Source organism: Dicentrarchus labrax, unplaced genomic scaffold (assembly GCF_905237075.1).
Source record: "Dicentrarchus labrax unplaced genomic scaffold, dlabrax2021, whole genome shotgun sequence".
Taxonomy (NCBI): Eukaryota; Metazoa; Chordata; class Actinopteri; family Moronidae; genus Dicentrarchus; species Dicentrarchus labrax.
Genome location: NW_026136706.1, coordinates 28,504,224 through 28,525,851, shown reverse-complemented (window position 1 = coordinate 28,525,851; position 21,628 = coordinate 28,504,224). Strand labels below are relative to the sequence as shown.

General features: G+C 39.9%; 1 protein-coding gene across 1 annotated transcript in view; it reads left to right on the top strand.

Annotated features, from left to right (window-relative positions):
* The window catches only part of mao (monoamine oxidase), a 49,279-nt gene that overhangs the window by 16,206 nt on the left and 11,445 nt on the right, over window positions 1-21,628 (top strand). The window contains exons 2-9 of the mRNA XM_051403301.1: window positions 4,671-4,765; window positions 5,908-6,045; window positions 17,390-17,494; window positions 17,601-17,692; window positions 18,518-18,659; window positions 19,984-20,133; window positions 21,156-21,315; window positions 21,399-21,495. Of these exons, the coding sequence (XP_051259261.1) occupies window positions 4,671-4,765; window positions 5,908-6,045; window positions 17,390-17,494; window positions 17,601-17,692; window positions 18,518-18,659; window positions 19,984-20,133; window positions 21,156-21,315; window positions 21,399-21,495 (979 nt within the window). The remainder of the gene's footprint in view (window positions 1-4,670; window positions 4,766-5,907; window positions 6,046-17,389; window positions 17,495-17,600; window positions 17,693-18,517; window positions 18,660-19,983; window positions 20,134-21,155; window positions 21,316-21,398; window positions 21,496-21,628) is intronic.

The window sequence follows — 21,628 nt, the reverse complement described above, 5'->3', positions numbered from 1 at the left end:
CCTCTTGTCTCTCCTCTCAGCTGAAATTTAGTTTGGGAACAGCATGTTGATTTTTCCAGCGGCCCAGTTCATTCCTCTTATTTCACGGTGGGGGAAAGGAGGTAAACAACAGGGGAACGCTCAGTGTGGAAACTTTGAAGTGATGATAGCTTTATACTTTTTAAAACATAAAAAATGATGTGTCAATTAAGACAAACAAGCTTTTTTAATCAAAGCAACATCCCGACAAGATGCTACTTTTTGCAGTGATTGCTGTAGGCATAAACAACAGATGCAGACAGATGCTCTTTGTTTTCAGACACAGAGACTGGCCTTTTGAGCAAGCGCAGGTAATAGCATCAATTTAACAGGGGAAGATTTGTGAGCCTCCTCTGGTCAGGGCTAATGCTTTTCTCCAAACCCTGGCAGGGTGGGTGTGTTTGTACAGGGACGGAAGGCTGAAGTTGGGTAATACAGAACAAACTATGTTTAAACTAATATAAAGCTTGCTTACTTCAATGGGTCTTAGCAGGATCTGGAAGGAGAGAGTAAGGGGGAAGAAAAGGGAATTTAGAGTGAAGTCCAGGAAAACATTTTCACAGATGTTGGTACCTGCTGAGAGGATAGCTCTGAGCTGGTAGCTCCTGCTGTTGTGTTCCGCGACAACTGTCACAGGCCAAAAGTATATGGACAACTACATACTTTGGTGTACTTTTGACAGGGGCTGTTTTAGTTTGGGCTAGAGTCCTTACTGTCACTGAACGAACTGTAAGGACTGTGAAATCAGTCCCTCTGGGATTTCGCAGGCTTTTTTTTAGGATTGTTGCGGCCTAAAATGCCTGATTTCACAACAGCATTTCTACAAAATTGTGAGGCATGTTGCGATGGTTATAGTATGACTGCGCGATATAGTAAAAACAGATATTATGATTAGTGTGGAAATGATCCTTTTTGCATCACAAATTTAATTTTCACTGAAAAAACTTAAAATCATGATGATGTGAATTGTTTTGGGGATCTTTGGCAAACAAACTTACATCTGGAGAACAAGATTTGTAGGCCAGGGCATCTCTGCAGCACTACAGTACTTATAATACCAATAATGGTGTTTGTCTCTTTTGGATAATATCTTAATGAATTTTGCAGACGTAGTTTTTAAGCATTTTTGTAATGAAATTGCAGGGAAAAGTGAACACTGTAAAAATAGTTGTGATTTGTTTGTATAATTCATGAAAAATCAAAGGCAACATGTTCCAGTCAGAATGGACACACGTCACGCCAACAGGCAAGAATGTCTCTATCAATTAATGATTTATACGCAGCAACACGAACGGCACCACTAACCCTGCATATTTAATCTAACTCATCTTCATTCTTTCAGAACATTGGATTTGGATACAATAGCCTCTGTCTCTGTTATTTGTCTTGTCTGTTGTCCATGTGTTTCAGCCACTCTCTATATTAGCAGTAGTATAAGCAGTGATGCCAATCTGACCACTTTTTTCAGTAATGACTAATCTAACCCGTTACTATTTCCAAACCGGTAATCAGATTAAAGTTACTTATCCAAGTCACTGTGCGTTACTATGTTTGTCATTTTCCTTAATAAAAATATATTTGCTTTCTTCTTGCGTCTCTGGGAGTGAAGTCACGTCGACTATGCGACAAGTCACGTTTTCAGCATGAGGACAGTTCACGTGTAGGCTACGCAGACACAAACATAAACAACAATGGAGGGAGGAGAGAGATGCGCATTTGCTAGCTGGAAAAACAGTCACTATTTTGAGTTTGTGTCAGCTAAAGATGGCAATATTAAGGTCTGTTGTACACTCTGTGCTGGTGGTGACAAAGTGCTATCTAGCTACAAAAACACTACGTCAAATTTGAAGAAACATTTGGAGTCGCAGCACTGCACAGTCAAACTTACAGAGCAGGTCCCACCAGGTGGTACGAAGCAGAGAGCAGGAGGTCCCCCACCACCAAACAACAAAAGCTGGACTTCGGTGTAAAACCAGTAAGTGGGGCAGAGTTGAAGAAGTTGGTCGGGCAGTATTTTGTAGACTTCAAATGTCAGGAGATACATTGTTGACGTTACTGTTAAAAATGCGCTTCCAATAAAGTCAGTGTTGGCAAAACCGGTTGTCATTTTTATGTTGAGGCGGCGGGGGTGTTGTCGGCAGCTGCTGAGTGTAACTAATAAAGTAATTTGTAATCTAACTTACTTTTAAAATCAGTAATCAGATTACTTTTTCAAAGTAACTGTGGCAACACTGAGTATAAGTAGTGAAAGAAATTGCTGACTTTGTCCACCACATTGTTTAGAGGGGCATGGACACTTCAGTAAAACGGGCAAATAACAGAAAGCTATCTTTCTCAACTATCTTATCAACCAGCTCACCCACCAATAACATAGAAAATTGACTGCTTAAATAAAGCAATGAACACAGCAATGTTTCAAACATAGTGAAGAAATTAGCAAACATATTCCTATAAAGCCATAAGATAAGTAACATGTGCCCACAACATAAAAAACAATTCCTTTTGGCATGGCTCCAGACTAACGTTTTGCATTGGTTGCACTGGTGCGCCTAACTTTTTTTTTTTAGGTGCACCAGCACAAAATTTAGGTGGACCCAAATTTTTCATTGCGTCGCCTTTAACGCCATAAGGTCACCTTTTTATCGCTCTCCATTACTTTCATATAATGTGAATGATTTTTAAAGAAGAATAAGGCGTAGAGAAATGCTTGTCTTTATTTGAAGTACAATTATATATAAAACGAAAAATAAAGTGTTTAAAGTGCTTCACTGAGCTGAAATTGAACATTTCAAATTAAAACACTAAGCAAAATAAAACATTTCCAAATAAAAGTTTGATACGAAACGTTGTTGACCCGCTCACAAATGCACTATTTCCTGCCATATTCTGACCGCACTCCTGACAGTACACGCAGTGCATTGTGTTACGTCCTCTGTTGTACCTCAGCCAGGGAAATTGTCTCAGCCAGTCCTGTCTGAAGGAATATATTTTGACCTTTTTAATTTGGGTCTTGGATGACTGAAAAGATGTGGGCTCGCTCTTGTCCCTCAGTCTATTCCTTTTTCTCACAGACAGTATTGGGTTACTCACAACTGGAGCACTTCTATAGCCTGGATCTGCATGAAACTGTCACTAGTGGAATCCTCACCAGAAAGTTAGAAAATATCTGGTTCTTTGATGAATTAAGTCAGCTACAACTCCAAAGGTGTATTTCCAATCACATAGCTTAAAATAATGTCATGTGCACTGCTAACAGCTGGCACTTTAGGATGAATCCAGCTATTATCACACCTCTGACTGGCTTCTTCTCCTTAGCAACAATGGTGAGGCTCATGGGTATTGTATTTAGAGCCAATTAGATGTCCTTAGTGTTCATCAAGTGAACCATCTCTAGACTGGTTTATTTGTTCAGGGTTCCTTAAAAACATGGGTGGATCTAGAGGCTAAAGGCTGTCATAGAGACTTTAAGGGGTGGCAGAAATATGCTGATTTAATCACAAACAATCACATATATCATTTTTTGCTTGGAAAAGTCCCCAAATGAAGATATTTGAACAGACAGAAAATTGTGGCACATAGTAAAGCACCAGTCCTCTACTTCCCAATCTCTGTTTAGTATAATATTCTACAGAGGGTCCAAAATATGTCTCACCTTTACATGTTTCTTAATTTGCCATCAAAGCAGTTTAAAAAAGCCTTGAAATCCCTTCTAACCTAATATTGTCCATATGGACTGTCCATGTCAACTGGGTCCAATCACTTTTTTTTCCTAAATTCTTTTTATGAATATCACTTACTTTATTTTTTGTCTTATGAAAACTCTAAGCCATATCTTATGAGTGTATGCTCTAAGTCTGTTAATGGTCGTGTGTGTGTGTACCTGTATGTGTTATGAAGTGTAAGTAGTCTTGTAAGTAACTTGTCTCCATCTTATCAATCTCTCTCATGTTTCTGTGCTCTACAGGGGTCTTCTGCACTGACATCCAGTGCTGCTGAGTCATATGCTATAAGCTACTCCTTTGCATATGTGTTTTCATGCCTAAGTGCATTTATGATATGTCTTGAATTAAAGTTCTGACAGGGATTGCCTGAGGTCAGTGTGTGAAAGCCATTGCCTTAGCCTGTTCTGCCATAGACTCTGTGGATGGTCAGTCAGTGTATGTGAAAGTCTTGCTACTCTCTGTCTCTGCTCTGCCCTCTCTTTTCCCTCACATGATCAGCAGGTCAGCTGGTTTGTAATTTGTTGTGGAAGTCTTTCTCTCCTCCCTGTGCCTGCAAAGATTTCCCCCTCCCCCTGCTCTCCCATCTTTCCCATAGCTCTCCCATATCCAGCCTCACTTAATCCTGTTTCAAGAAAAAAACTACTTAGTATAAAAGCACAAAAACACAATTCAAACAAACAGACATGACTGTAAATGGTACAATGGTGTGCTGACTTGTAGAAGAGAAACACAATTTGTTTCTATGCAAAAATCTACTTTTGATCTTCATTATTCTAGTCAGATTTTCCAAATGATTCCCTTCGTCTAGCTATTCTGTCATAAAGTTTGATGGACCTTTTTCATTTCTGTGTTTATATTATTCATATCTTGTCTATGTGTGGTTCAGGAAGTGTATTGTATGTTCTCAACTCTTTATTTCTCTGTCTGCAGGTTTGAGTGCAGCAAAGCTGTTGAAAGCCAATGGACTGAGCCCTGTAGTCTTGGAGGCCAGGGATCGGGTCGGTGGTCGCACCTTCACTGTGCGGGTAAGACCAGGAGATGCTGCTATTAAAAGGGACCTTTTATGCAGTATATTGCTGTTGTGGGACTATTATTATTATATTTATTAATAATAATAACAATAATACTACTACTAAACTATATTTCATATCACCCTGCAAACACAAAATTGAGCTCAAATGGTTTTAAAATTAAAAACAGAAGAGCAGACATTATTAGTTAAAATTAAGAAGAGGGAGGAAGTAAAATGTAAAAATGTAAATAGTTTTAAAAATTGCATTTAAAGGTATGAGCAAAGTTCAGTCCAGTTCTCAAAGGAGAATATCAGGATCAGGTTACCAGGATCCACAGCTATTTGTTGTGTGTCATCTGCATAGCAGTGAAATTACTGCTTTGTTTATGGATGATTACCCCCTTGTGTCAACATATAAAGAGAAGCAGTGGACCCAGGACAAAGCAATGTGTTACTCCATACATGTTCTTTGCAATGAGACAAAAAAGTTCTGATCTGATTGGTAGGAGTCTTTCCAACCTATCGATGAGACGTTCTGTCATCAACAGAGTCAAAGGCTGCTCTGAGGGCCAGGGGCCATATTACAGAAACTTCTTAACTTGGAGAACTTAATTGTTTGTAACAATGGTAATCAGAGTTAGGCCCTGATTTAGGAAAGAAGCCATTACAGATGAACAGTTCCAATGTCAATGATACTATCCTAACTTAAGATAGGAAAAGTGCACTACACAACCATTTTTAAAAACATTACATTTCCCAAAAATAACATATTTGCATTTCTCTACAGGTGTTAATAACACTTCTAAGTCATCCGTCTTAAAGTTAAGTGCCTAAGAAAAAACAACAGTTACAAAGCTTGGCAAGAGTCAGTTGCTAGGGAATAGTTGATCAGCAATGTTGGATTGAGTATTCAGGATTTCTTAACCTAAAAGAAAGAAATAAGACAAGATACTTTTCCTGAAGTTAGTTTTGCTTCTGTAATACCAAATTAGGAAAAATTCAGAAATCTTAAGACTCTTCCTATCTTTACTTGAGAATTAGAATAGGACCTTTTTGTAAGACAGCCCTAAAGCATATTTTCAACATGTTCTGCAATGTGTATATTTTTTTACATTTGTATTTTATTATGTTTATGTTTTCATTTTTATTTTTCAGAATAGGGAAACAAAGTGGGTTGATCTGGGCGGGGCTTACATTGGACCAACTCAAAACCGCATCCTCAGATTGGCATCTGAGTATGACGTGAAGACCTACAAAGTCAACGAGCAGGAGAGCCTGGTGCATTATGTCAACGTGAGTGGGAACGCATCTGTGTGTGGTTTTTGGCATGGCAGATTCTACTCTACTCTGTGTGTATATCAACTACACTTAATCTGCTGACAGCTTGTTCAGTAATGTACAACATGTTGGTCTGGTTTTTAAACAGAAACATAGTGAGCAGTAGAGATTCTGCTAGGTGGATTTTGTTACCTTTGGACTGTTTCTAGTCTTTGAGCCAAAGATAACGGACTTCTGGCTGTAGCTTCATATTTATCATACAGACTAGAGAGTGGTATCAACCTTCTCATATGACCATGGCTTTTAATTGTACATAACCTCATATCTCTACCATCTTTACCTCTGACAATGCAACTCCCCTTCTAAGCTGTCATCTTCAGCATATGCATAATGTCGGTGAACATAATATTGCAAGCTATTAGCATGAATGACCAAAACCGAAGGTCTGTTTAGGATGGATGATGTTGGTGTCTCCTATACATTCAGTTGCAAATTTACACCTAGCTAAAACTAACACAGTCTAATTCAACAGTCTTGCAATAAATTCTTCCTGTTTTAGAGAGGTGATTTATGGTAATTTGGCAACTGAGTGTACACATCACTTCATATGAAGAATGAGCAACAGACCCAAAAACTTGCATTCTAAGTGTGAATACTCACTGTAACAGTCGTAGAATTTCCGTTAGGGAATCTATCAATTTAATCTCATGTGCTCAAAGCAGTTACTCTAACTGATTGATAATAATCAGAAGTGGCAGTGGAGTTTAATTGCAGTAGCTGGGGGGCATGACAGATTTGATGGACAATTTTCTATGGTTATGCAAAGTGTAATTTAAACTACAGCTGCCACAAAAACATGTGACTGATCAACACTGATCAACATAGGGCCAAACGTCATAGGGCCAAACAATTCAGAACAGTCTCAAGTTACAAGCAGTTGTCCAGAACCCTGTCCTGTTTGTCCTGAAATTTAACTGTTAGCTCTATGTATGCTATGAGACTTGACTTGACTGGAGACTTAAAGCAGAACTGCTGAGTAGAGCAGCCTTTGACTCAGTAATGTTGAAAACTCCTGCAGTGAACGTATTTTGAAGTGCTGCCAACTTGTCATGAATAATTAAAAACAAAAGATTAACGAGTTGCTGCTGTCACCAGAATAAAGAAGATGAGAAAGCGGCATTAAATCTGCAGTAGGTATGCACTATCAAAATGGGGTTTTTTTTCATATTGACTGAAACTTTCACTATATCCTGACAGTAGTACATGAGACAGATAATGGGCAAAAGAAATTGGTTTCTCTGGCTTGTTCTAGTGCTCCTAATGGCATTTGTACGAATGCACCGGGCCTGAACAAAAACAACCAATCAGAGCCGAGAAAGATATAAAGACACTTTGGGTTTGAGACTGGAAAGTAGTTGATTGTTGAGTCTCGTACCCAGGGTTCCCAAAGTATCTGTATTTGATTACCTTGGAATGAGACTCAACCAATTATCTTCCTTGACTCTGATTGGTTGTTTTCGTTCAGGCCCTGTGGATTCCTTCAAATGCCATTAGGAGCACTAAGAGGAGCCAGAGGAACTTGATTTTTTTCACAGATTATCTGCCTCATTTACTACTGTCAGGATATAAAGATTCAGAAAATATGATAGAATGTCATTTTTATAAATCAGCTTTGAATCAGCAATTAATCTACATGAATTTGTAGATAGTAGTAGCCAAAGTTTTTTTTGTCTCTGAATCCATGAAAATGTCATGCAGGCTAAAATCATTTTGTTTGTCTAAAATATTTGAGTACTATTGGTGTGTTTCCACTTGTCTATTGCACTGATTAGGCACAAATAACAGATTGTTTGTTATTTGACCTGTTTTAAACCAGATAACGGAGAGTGCAGCCACCACTGAGATCTATGGTAAAAATATCTAAAATAATGTGTTTGTAAGCTCCTACAGCTTAATGACAATCTTAGTTGCCAAGACACTTAGAATAAGTGGCCACATGACCACGCCCACCCCCAACTGCCCAGTCCTGGATTTCACCTATTCTCATCTGGTCACCCAGGAAGGATCAACAGCTACATGATCATCCGATTCATTCCAATGATGCTCAAAGAAGACCAAAGTATTGTGCAGAAGGAAACCAAACGCTGTGTCCTTCCTGTGACTTCGCACATGTCTGCCGAGCAGCCAGCCACCCCTCTCCTCTCCAGCATTAGTGACTGGAGATGCTAATCTCTGCCTGAGGGATTTCTGTAATGCAGTTTCTCTTTACTCTGAGTGGTTGAAAGGATAGCAAAAGCAAACAAAGAAGGCAGGAAGAAAGACACACTGAGGCCATCTTTGTCCTTGTTATTCTTTGCTCTATATTTCATTAGTGTGGGCGCACCACTGTCCTTAACACAGTTCGGTTCTTCTACCTGATTTGATTTGCCGTTGCAGCCATGTACCCTGTCAAACTATGCCTACTATAAATCACTGGACTACCTAGTGTGGCTGGGAGCTTTCTGTGTTGTGTGTGTGTGTGTGTGTGTGTGTGTGTGTGTGTGTGTGTGTGTGTGTGTGTGTGCCTGCATAGTGGGGCTGTAGATCGCTTATCTCAACATCGGCTGTGTTCAAGTCATTGAATCATACCTTCTGATATTGTCTTTGAGCTTCTGGCACGGGCATGTATTCACAAACTGAGACACAAAAATGCACTCAAACTCCTTTATATAGAAACCTCCGTTTACAACGCACAAGGAGCCAGAATATTATAAACACCTCTCAATATTATGACTACATGCAAAATACTGCGTCATAAATCGCCACAGAATTGAATTAAACTCTCTCTGTCACTATCAACAAACTCAGTGTTATAGGCTTGCAGTGCTATTTTATTCTACTTCTGGAACTTCTGGAACTTTAAATAACATTTATCATAGGTATACAGTAAATATTGACCACTGCTTCTCTACTCCCATAGAAGGGCTTTCCACTGTAGGAACAGAGTTATTGATTGTGCACCTACTGTGTGTCCTAAAATCTACCTACAGTTAATTTGCCATTGAATTTATCTACTGTTTTAATGCAAAAAATAAAAAAAGATCTGCTGAAAATTAAGATAAGTGATGAATGACAGTCAGCACTAACATCATGACAAATAAATGAAATTTCCTGTGGCTTTTTCACAATAAAAGCCACCCCGTAGTTCACTAGTTTTTATTGAGCAGCAGCAGTAGGAAATGTTGGGTATCTTAATGCAGATCAGGGCTGAGTGATGTGGACAAAATCAAATAGGATATTTTTGACCAAATATACATAGGGATAACTATTGGTGCTTTCAATCATCTGTAATGTGGATATAATGACTAAGTGGGTAAAGGACACTAATAGGACAGCACTCATCACATCACTTCACTGTAACGCAGCCTTTCAAAAACTCCTGCCATATTATGATATCCAAAATCTAAGACAATATCTAATCTCTTATCACAATATTGATATATTGCCCAACCCTAACACAGATATCCTACTGCTGTAGGAGAGCTTACAGTGTATACTCTTCTGTCCTGTCAGGAAAAGCTTAAAGGGACAGTTCACCCTAAAATCTAAAATAACCTGTAGTGCTATTTCTTCATCTAGATTATTTTGGTGTGAGTTTTGATGAAATCCTGTAGAGATGTCTGCCTTCTCTCCAGTATAATAGAACCAGATGGCACTTGACTTGGGGGCTCAAAGCACAAAAAAAACAAAAAACACACATTTGAAAAACTCAACTGCAATGTCTCTTTTCAGAAATCATGAGCTGGTTACTCAAGATAATCCACAGACCTTTAACTACTTTCTTTCTACCTAGCTCAAAAAATGCAGACCTTCTGTGATACGTAGAAAGAAAATGGTTTCTACATGAAACTGTTTCTTTTCATCCTCCACTGGGACTTGATTCGACTCGACTCCATGTTTCACAGCCAAAGGCAGGATGAGCCCGCACAGACCTCTGTGCTCTGATTATATTGACATATTGCTTAGTAACACATTATGCTCTCAATAATTTAAACATACTATATTGCTACATGGACTAGTCCAGCATGGTTTCATAGTCTTCAAAGTGCGGTCCTCTCACCACTGTATCCTTAGCACTGATGTACTATTGACATGACCTACTTCCGCAGTGCTGTGAAATGTCACCAGCCTGACGTTTGGCACCAGCAGCAGTTAGAAAATGAATCTTTGACTTGACCGGACAGCCCTGGTGTTGTGAAGCATCGTGTGTGCTCTGAATCCACCTGCACTTGTGCATAGGAGCTCCTATGTGAGTGTCTCCATAGCTACTATCTCTGTAAGATCCACTCCCCAAGAACCAGACTTACACACACACACCACTCATAGCTTCCTGACTGGTTTCCATGGCAGCATGCCTCATCAAAAGCTGTTCAACCCTATCAGTGTCAGTCTGTGTATTTGTCTGTATTAGTGCATTATGGGACAAGAGGTTCCATCTTGTACCAGCTGGTGGTCTGAGCCCACAGTGGAGCTGTCAGGGATGTGGTTTCCTCTGTCACAGGACAGAAATGATGAAGTGAATGAATGAAGATGAAGATATAGTGGGAACACAAACACAAGGTGGTAGCTCACATTTGAACCATACCGTTCAAACCTGGGTAGTCACATATTCATTCAGCCAGTCTCTGAATGCCCCGATCCTTACCGCTGACCTAGCTAGAGGGTTAGCAAGTGTTTTGCTAACATTAGCTATCAGATGTAACTAGCTAGCTAGCGATTAATGTAGATTAACTTGCTTTTTAACTAGCTCTGTAGCCAGCTAGATAGCTAGTTAACTAGCAACATAACTGGCACATTTGATATAGATTAGCTACCATTCTGCTAACATTAGCTTTTAACTATCTTTAAAACTAGTTGTCTTTTCAACGTAGATGAGCCTAGCACAGAGCCAAAGGGTTGTGGGAAGGGTCAGTTATCTCCAGGTCAGTGGTGATGATGGACTGCGAGTTGAGTTGCTATACTGTCAATGGTCCCACGATCCGAGCTGTGATCAAACACACATGCTACACACACACTCATTGACTTTAAAGTGCTAGTGCATGTAGAGGCCAGCTGGGTTCAGATTTCAATCAGACCTTGTGCCAGTTTGCTGAATCCATTACCACATACAGTTTCAAACGATCTGATGTCCCAGCACACACATTTAACCACAAATTGGGTTATATTTTCTTTGTCTTGTCCTCCCATTTTGGGTCCCAAGTTTAAGAGTTGTGTTCTTGGAAAAGTATCTGTCAAGCTTGCAGCTTTCACAATTAAACAAAACCTAACCCTAACCCTGGCAGCTGATTAGGCTTGATAATATTAGGTGATTTAGATGTTAAAAACATAATTTTGTTTTCAGATTTTTCCAGAAAACTACATATTTTCAATCCCCCGCCCGCATTTAGTTCACTTTCATATGAATTATATTATATATATTTTTTACAACTTTTTTATGAGTTACCCGGCAGACTTGTTGGGAATGAACAGAGTCAATGTTAGGTGTTTTAGGTAATGAATTGATTTGTGGCACATTTTTTAAATAACATAACTTTTAATCTTTGGCTTTGGGGGAACTATCAAGTGTTTTCAAGTCAAAAGTCTCAAGTCCAAGTGAAGACACAAGTCATTGGTGCTAAAGTCCAAGTTGCAAGTCCTTTTTAATTTTGTCAAGTTAAGTCTGAAGTCCATCTCATGTGCTTTAGTGGATACTCCTAAATGTGTCTTTCATTGGATCTGTTTTACTGCACCTTTCTGCAGTATTACTAATAGTATCATCTCTAATTACAACCTATGATTCCTGCACATTTCCCCTCATCAGCAATACAAAATCAATTCAATTGTTACCCATACTTCCCCACATGGAAGTCAACATGTGTTGCTGTTGTGAGTATCACTACACTCTGTTTGGACTGTAAGTAGCTTTGGATTAGCCAAGAAGCTATTCAGATGAATAATCTCTAAACAGACACAGCATGTAAAAAGATTCCTGATCGCTGCACTAGTCTGAACTCAATAACAAGAGGAAAGCACACAGGGTGACATTAGCACTGGTCTAACCTGTATGACAGTGTTTACATTACCCCACAGGACTGAAGCTGCAGTAATAGTAAACCAGCATGTGTGCCAAGCCATTGTGTAATTAGGGCTAGCTTTCAAGCAAGCCGCGTAGCTAATCAGCTTTTCTATGGCAGATTGTAATCCAAAAGGCCAGTGCTGGTTTCCCTTATCAGCAAACTACTGCCTTACAGGCAGCTGCAGCTCTCAGCACTGGATTTATTAATGAGGTATCACTATCAGAGATGTGGAAACAGACTTTGATTAAATACTGTCTCTGGTTATCAGAGATTGAGAAAGAGCATGGGTCTATCCCATCGCTCCTCCAGTGGTGTGGATACCGTGTATGTTTGCACGTTCACACGACCACTGAGAAATGGCTGGTGATTGTGCAAGAAGCTTAACTGCTAGTGTGTGTGTTAAAAATATTTTAATGTTTTACTGATACTACCTGATAACGAAAGTGTTTAGTTTTGTTTTATCCCTTATCTGTTTTAATATATCCGTCAATCTTGAAAGCACTTGCTTCAATCGGAAAGCGCACCCCTAACATTACTTATTTTAGAGACCCCCACAAAACTCAGATTATAACTCCAACCCTCGTTTTGTTTAAGTATTTCTAAAGGTGTAAAAAAAAAAAAAAAAACGGGTTTAGCCTGTAGAACATATTGAACATTACCTTTGAACAAACTTCCAATCCCCACCAAGAGTTTCTATTTATTTATTAATGTGTGCACTTAAAGATCCAACTGTCGGACTACAGTGGACTTTACATTGAAGTAGGAGACATCTTGTGTCCAGCACAATTAGCATATTCATAGATTGTGCAAGTTTTCCCCGGCTCCTGTGCCACATGTTGAAGTATCCTTGAGCAAGATACTGAACCCCGAATTGCATCGGTGTGTGAATGAGTATGAATGAGTTAGTTTCTGTTTGATTTCACTGAGTGAATGTGTGTGAAAGGTAGTGTAAAAGTGCTTTGGGTGGTCGGAAGACTAGAAAGGCGCTATACAAGTACAGGTCCATTTACCATTACTTTTTAAGGATTTAATGCGGAAATTCTACTTTTTAGTCACACATTATTGTTCCAAGCAGACTATTTGTATATGTCTTAATACATGTCTTAGGGGGTCTTTAAGGCCATGTGAAGCTGAATACATTACAATTGCTAGAGCTCAGGGAAACTGCAAAGTTGGGTAATAATTATATAGCCTGTGTAAGTCCGTGTATAATGTCAAATGTGGCCTATTTGACATTACACCTTGTCTTTTGACCTATATACATAATAATGTAGTAAAAGTTGGAAATATAGACATAGTGTGAATCCAAAGGAAAGAGCTGAGTGCCTGTGTATCTTACAGACTGTGTAATAATACCATCTATTCTGCAGTCACCTGTGTCTCCATGCAGCATTATACTCTCTCTTCTGACTGAGGCTGACTCACTGCTCACTGATGTGGAAACAGATGCTGCCGCCGTGCATTCTCCCATCTCCCTATCCCCCCTCCCCTCCTCTGCACTCCTCCTTCTGTATTCACTTGGCCAGCATCACCATGGCGACAGACCTGTTGCTACACGGCAACGGACAGTTGGGAGCAGGGCAGCCATACTGTAGGTTGTGAGACACTTCATGCTCCCTCCCTGTCTGTCTATGGTTTGAGCTTTATGCTCATTATGCTTCATATAAAAAAGTGCAGTGTCTACCCTGCAGTGCCCAGAGGGTTTGTTGTTGTTGTCGTTGTTGTTGTCATTGTTGTTGGGAAATAAAACCGATATTTTTCAGATTATAACTAAAATAGTAGTGTAGGTGTCATAATAAGAAGAAACTTTATAAAGGTCAGTGTTCACTGAGTTGATTCAGCTGTTCAGTCATTTCTGGGGAATCACTCTACCTCTATTTGTGCATTCATTTTTGTGTGTGTATTGGCTATTATACCTGCTTGTAAGTGACTGTGTTTAAATGGAAATATTGAGCGATAGATACTGGCCGTAATCGTAAAACTTCTCACCCTCAAAAAGTTAATCTGAGGAAAGAGTATCTAAGATAACTGATGAAGCACACTTACACAGGGTGATGAACCCAAGCTCTAAATGTATTGCTGCAGTAGCCGAGGTGTTTCTGATCAGTCAGTCAGATGTAACATTTCCTTAGCCCTTGTGCCCTACCCTCTGGACACCTTCATGGCAAAAATGTACAAGCACAAAAAAACTGCTATAAAATCATCATACATTTCAAACTTGCTCAAATCTACCAAACATTCAATCATTTTCTGGATTTTAACCCTTTAAATACCAGTTTAATTATTTGAATTATTTCATTAGTTATTACAAAAAACACAAAAAATGTATAATTCTCCATATAATAAATAGTAGGGGGGTTGGGCTTTGGTGGTCATTAGAGTCTTGGAAATGTCAAAGATTAGCAACAAAATTGATTAGATAGAGTATTTTTTATGTAGTGCCAGATACTCCCCCTGGATACCTTCGTGGCCAAAAAGGCCTCATTGACTACCATTAAAACCACTTTTTTTTTTATCTCACTGCCATTACAGTATGAAAGCATGCATTCTGTAATGTCAGTAGTGATATTTGATATTTTTTATGTATTCCACCTGATTCAACCATTTTCCCATTGTAGGCCGATGCATGAAATTCTTGTATTTTTGCCAGTTATTTTATGGAGCCCTGTGACTACCAGGGGATAAGTTGTTGCACCAAAGACGTTTTTTTCCTCGCACCAGTGACAGATATGTCGGGGTGATGCCGCCTTATGTGGGTTAGCATGTTTGAGGTGTTGCCAGCAACATACCGCACCTCCGTGAAACATCGCCGGCAGAAAGTCTTTGTCTGGTGCACCACTCGCATGCCATCACCATTATATTGTACTGGGAAGCCAAAGTGCTCCCAAACAGCTGATTTAAATGAAGCCGGCGGCTTCCACACTTTCCATCACTTTTCTTCTTCGTCCTTTTTTGTAACTATTTCTTCTTCTTCTTTAATGACTGTTTCTGACTGCTTTTAGGCTCATTACCGCCACCTGGATTAAAGTGAGGACTCAACTTTTTTTAAACTCACTCAGACGTATTCGTCGCATGACTGCGTGCACCGAACCGTGACGCCCGTACTGTGACGGTTCGGGACGAATACAAATACCGTTACACCCCTAGTGGCTAATATTCAAGATATTTACATTAACTTTAACCATGCATAAAAGGTCACTTATTGGTATTAAAACCAGTAGTTTATCAGAAACTTACCTTACCATGTGTGTAAGGCCAGATAACAGTTGGGGAAACTTTGTAAATGTTGCATCATGAGACAATACAATTGTATATTTGGACGTTTTATGTGATAGTGGTCAGAAAACAATCTCCAATACAATGACAAGCCAAAATAAGTTTCTGTATCTAAGAAGAGGCCTTTATTGGCTCAATACTGGTGCAGCTCCAGCCAATACAACAGTATAAGAGTTATCCCAGAAAGCTTGTACTCTGGGCCAGCAGCTGTAGCAGAATAATAATGAGAGCACTCATGCTATATGTAGGCCATCAGGAAACTGGTGTTTAATGGGGTTTGAAACAAATGTACTTGTCAAACTAAATGTCAATGATTTTAAGCTAGAGAGACTGAGCAGAGGTAATTGCTAAAAAGCAACAGAAGGTGATATTTAAATAGAGGTTGGTCTTAGAAACACCAAACACTCTCAGAGCTTAACATATTATCTGCACGTCCATGTCCTTTGGACATCTCCCTGCATTTGTAAATCAGTTGTGTGTTTGAGAAATAGAGCAATAGTCCAGGCGTACAAATAACACACAGACCATCTCAAAAGTGTCCTGAGATAACTTCTGTTATGAATTGGCGCTATACAAATAAAAATTGAATTGAATCTCACTTGATGAGTTTAAACTGTTGTAAAATGTTGCACAACGGGCAATAAACCAAGCAGTTTTACTACTTTACACTATTCTTTGAACACTGTCTTCCTGACTAAGCATACTGAAGGTCAGTTAGAGCTCGACTAATTTCAATTTCAATTCAATTCAATTTTATTTGTATAGAGCCAATTCATAACAGAAGTTATCTCAGGACACTTTTCAAATAGAGTAGGTCTAGACCGAACTCTTTATAATATTATTTACAGAGACCCAACAGTACCACCATGAGCAAGCACTTGGCGACAAGGGCAAGGAAAAACTGCCTGTTAAAAGGCAGAAACTTAGGACAGATCCTTCGGCTCTAGGTGGGTGGTCGTCTGCCTCGACCAGTTGGGGTGAGGGAGAGAGAGAGAGACAGACAGACAGACAGACAGACAGACAGACAGACAGACAGACAGACAGACAGACAGACAGACAGACAGACAGACAGGTGCACAGCAACAACAGTATTGTCAATGGCAATCTAGCAGGACCATGGCAGGAAGCTCCACCAGGATCGATAAGAACCTGCGAGACGAGAAAGCACAAGAACTCCGGGGAAGAAGTGAAGTTAGTAACATGCATTAATGGAACATGAATGAGTGCAGAAAGAGAGAGGAAGAGAGGAGCTCAGTGCATCATGGGAAATCCCCTGATAGTCTAGGCCTATAGCAGCATAACTAAGGGATGGTTCAGGACTCACCTGATCCAGCCCTAACTATAAACTTTATCAAAGAGGAATGTCTTAAGCCTACTCTTGAATGTGGTGTGGGTGTCTGCCTCCTGACTAATGTGGGTTTTTGAAGACATATACTAATATTCTCAATTTGTATTTACTGTCTTTAAAGTTTACTGAAAAAAATTTGAGTTTGACTTAAAGCTAAGTAACTTTATTAAGTAGGTAACGTTTATAAAAATAACTTTTTGTCATATTTGCTAAAACTTTAACTATATCCTGACAGTAGTACATGAGATAGATAATCTGTGAAAAAATCTGCATCCTCTGGCTTCTTCTAGTGCTCCTAATGGTATTTGCAAGACTCCACCGTTGTCAAATACTGACACTTTGGGAACCTGGGAATGAGACTCAACAATCAACTACTACAAGCCACCAACCCAAAGCGTCTTCATATCTTTCTTAGCTTTCAGATAGAACTGTGATATCAACGGGTGTCCATCTCAAACACTGTGTTACTGAACAGACAGAGTTTACTGTTTTCTTTGTAAAATATCACATAACTGATCCACATACAAATGGAGAAAGTGAACTTATACTGCTGCTTGTTAAAAATATTGTTTCAATATGTAGGCAACTGATGACTGATGGTCATAAAAAGTTAATGATGATAATGATGTGTATCCAACAGGGAAAGTCTTACCCGTTTAAAGGCTCCTTCCCTCCCATGTGGAACCCTATCGTCTTGTTGGACTTCAACAACCTGTGGAGGACGATGGACGAGATGGGCAAGGAGGTACAACAAGAATCACCCTTGTTGACTGCTTTTTACTCTCCACACATTGTGTCTCATCTTTGCCAAATGTTTGTTTCTTGCTCATCTTCCCCCTCCCGTATTTCAGATTCCCAGAGAAGCTCCCTGGAGGGCTCCCCATGCTGAGGAGTGGGACAAGATGACCATGCAGCAGCTCTTTGAAAAAATCTGCTGGACCAGGTAGCAAAGAACAGAGAAACTTACTACTATTACTTTTCCTACCAAACTTTGGGCATGCCTTTGTTATGTCTCTGAACTCTGATAATGTATTTCTTTTAAGAGTTTTTATTTTTGCACATTTTCACCCTAATAAGTTCTCCAGCCAGAATTGACCCTTCCTAAGTCCCTCCCTGCTCTGTGCTCGAATATCAGTGGAGCAAGCCTCGATCAAAACATTGGTCAACTTCCTCCTATCCATAGCCTTATTTTCTTTCCCAAGGTGGTCATGACCCATCCTGCTCTGCTTCTGATTAGTTAACGCTGACATTCTTACCCTAACCAATCTCACTCCTCATGTCTAAACCTAACTAACCAAATCTTCACCACCCTAGAAAAAAAATAGTTATGTTTTCTTTTATATGTTGAAAAAATAAGTGTGAATGCTCATTTAAGTTGTGAATCCACACATATCCAGTAATTGAGCTTATGCAAATCTTTCAAACTACACACACAGACATAAAAAATGCATTAATCAGTCTGTCTGGCTGGCTGCAGTAGGTAACTTTTATGAAAATAACTTTTTGTCATATTCACTGAAACTTTCTCTATATCCTGACAGTAGAACATAAGACAGATAATCTGTGAAACAATCAGCTTCCTCTGGCTCCTCCTAGGGCTCCTAATGGTACTTGGAAGAATCCACTATGTCGGAACAAAAAAAAGACAGAGCTACTGTCAGGATAAAGTGAAAGTTTCAACAAATATTATTTTTTATAAATATTGATCTACTGCAGCTTCAAGTCTTGAGTTCTAACAGTTTGTTTGATCCCTCTCCCTTATTTCAAGTACTGTTCGTCACTTCGCCACTCTGTTTGTCAACGTGAACGTGACCTCTGAACCCCATGAAGTGTCGGCCCTGTGGTTCCTCTGGTATGTGAAACAGTGCGGGGGAACCATGAGGATCTTCTCCACCAGTAACGGAGGACAGGTAGGTCTGCACTAGTGTGTGTGTGCAGTATCAATATTTATACCTGTGTATGTAGGTTTTCTTGTTTGTTTAGAGGGGCAAAGTCTAGCCGAACATCCAATTTTTGCCAGCACATTTTTATCTGAGATGAATGTGAGATGCGGCTTTTGAAGAGACCAAACTCTGAATTGATACCCACTAAACTTGGAATATAAACAGAATGCCCCAGTATCATGTTACAGCTTTCCAGTTAATCCGTGTGCAAAAAGCAACCTGAGGGGCCGAGGCCATTGCAGCAGAGGCTTGCCAAGAAGTGGTGGGGGACTTAGTAGCCCGCAGAGATGCATTCACTCATGCAGAACAGGAGGTTGAGCATCAGAGCGGGATCCCATAGCCTCCTAAATCAGCCCTAATACCTTTACCTTAGCTTGCAGCTGATCGGCGTAGCGCAATTATGAGCCTGACAAAAGCTGTTTTCTTGAAGCTCATTTTGCCGCCATACTTCCTAAAGCCAAGTGGGCCTGTTGCCATAGCCACCGAGGATTGGGATTGTGTTTAGGTAAACAGATGATGTTGTAGCCAGCTCTGTTGTCCCATTTGCTCAACCATCCCATTTGAAACACTTGTTTATGGGTGCATGCATGGGTACAATATATACACACATAAACAGTAATTTGAGCTGATGTTTAGTTTAAATGAGAGAGTTATATAAGGCGTAAAGTATTGCACATGGAGGCACAGATGGTATCCTTCACTTTCAGTGAAACTTTCCACAGAGACTGAAAAAATAAACTTGTCTTTAATCAAAGAAGACAAACACAGACTCGCCCTGTTTCACTGCCATGGATGATTTAGGTTTAGTTCATAATTTTCCGGCGACTGGCAGGCGAATTCATCCAAATGCCACAGTGGAATGCACACAATGTGTTTCTGATCAGGGAGAATGCAGAGGCACTGACACTAACCGTATGGAAAAGGTCACTGTCTATTTCATTTTGTGTATCAGAGCTTTGGCAACATTTAATCTCTCTCCACCCCCTTGCTTCTCTCCATCATTCAGCGGTTGGCATGAGCTTTGCAAACAGTTTGAGATGTTGAAATTTGTAGTGAAGAATAACTGGTATGTAACTCCAGGATAAATCAACAGATTTTATCAGCTTGCCTCTTAAATGTAAGTTTTATTAGCCTGGCGGAGTCGTACTGTGAGCAGGATCAGACCCAGTGAAAGCAATATACCCAGTATAAATTGAGACTGTGCTGCAAGTAGAGCATAAAGCTAGACTAGACCCCTGTAGTCTTGCTGCAGTATTTGTGGTGAATTACCCCTCTCCGTCCACCTCTGCAGGAGAGGAAGTTTGTAGGCGGCTCCAGTCAGATCAGTGAGTGCATGGCCAAGGAGCTGGGAGACCAAGTGAAGCTGCAGTCTCCGGTCTACAGGATCGACCAGTCCGGAGACATGGTGGTGGTGGAGACGCTGGACAAACAGATCTACACAGTAAGAAATTATGAGTCTGCTACAGCCATACAAGTACTGTACTTAAAGGGCCAGTGTGCAGCATTTAGTAGCATCTAGTGGTGAAGTTGCAGATTGCAACCAACTGAATACAGCTCAGCCTTCCAAGCGTGTTGGAGAAACTACAGTGTCCCCGAAAATCGTGAAAAATGTGACACAATCTTTGAAACAACTTCTGTTATTTAGAGACATACTCTTCTTTTGCAAATCATTTTTTACCACTACATATCCAGCCACAGGCTTCATTAGCCTTCATCTTGTAGCCTGCTGTTCACCATTAAAACCCAGTTGTTGTTTTTTAAAGTAATGGCAATATTTCCAGCCGTTGAATGTAAGCATTTCCATCTTCCAAGCTAGTTTCTTGTTTGGTGACATGCACAATTATAAAAATGAATCCAAGGATGTGATTTGGTGGTTGGATTTTAAATCAGTAGAGAGGTGACAACAAAAGAAAGATTGTAACTAGTTCTTTTTAATGTGCTACTGTCCAACACTGGAAATAACATATAATACCAACTTTTTTGCCTTATGACCTCTTACTCGTTTGGGCCCCTTGCTGCATTTCAGATGTTTACCAGTTGTGAAATGTTCCCTCTGAACTTCTCAGTTGGCTTAATTTAGATAACTTAAAGCCCAAAGATTGTTTAATATATCACAAAAAAGCTAAGATAAAAGAAAAGTCCCAAAAATAGTATTTTTTACATTGTTGTATTGGTACTTTTACTGAAGTACTTTTACTGCTTCGTCCAGCACTGCAGTCTTATTGGTATAATGTAAAAACAGAAAAAACACTGCATGATATAGTCTGGATATAACGTGCCCTTAGACATAAGAATAAATACATGTTTAACTCTTCCACCAACAGTCTGAATGATAAAGTGCAGCTTCCAGTATTGTTCTTTGCTGCCATCTACTGGTTTCCTTGCGATCTGCTGCCACGTGTAATGAGATGCAGCTCACACTGTCCTGACCTATTTCCTTTTTTATGTGTATTTTTGTCTTAGGCCAAGTACGTGATTGTGGCCACCCCTCCCGGTCTGAACCTGAAGATGCACTTTAACCCTGAGCTTCCACCTCTGAGGAACCAGCTTATCAGCCGTGTCCCCATGGGTTCCGTCATCAAGTGCATGGTCTATTACAAAGAGAACTTCTGGAGGAAAAAAGGTACCCAGGAGAGAGGGAATGCTGCAGTAGATGTCCTATTTTATCTTTACACTCTTTTTACACTGGTGGGTGTATGTCTGCAGGTTACTGTGGCAGTATGGTGATTGAGGAGGAGGGCGCTCCCATTAGCCTGACACTGGATGACACAAAGCCTGATGGGACTGTACCTGCCATAATGGGGTGAGTACAGAGCTGCAGCAAGATATTATGATTATGTACCATACACTATATGGTCAAAAGTATGTGGACACTTGCAACAAATCCCATCAAAAGCCTAAAATCAACCCTGTGTTAGTTCTGATTTCCCTGTGTA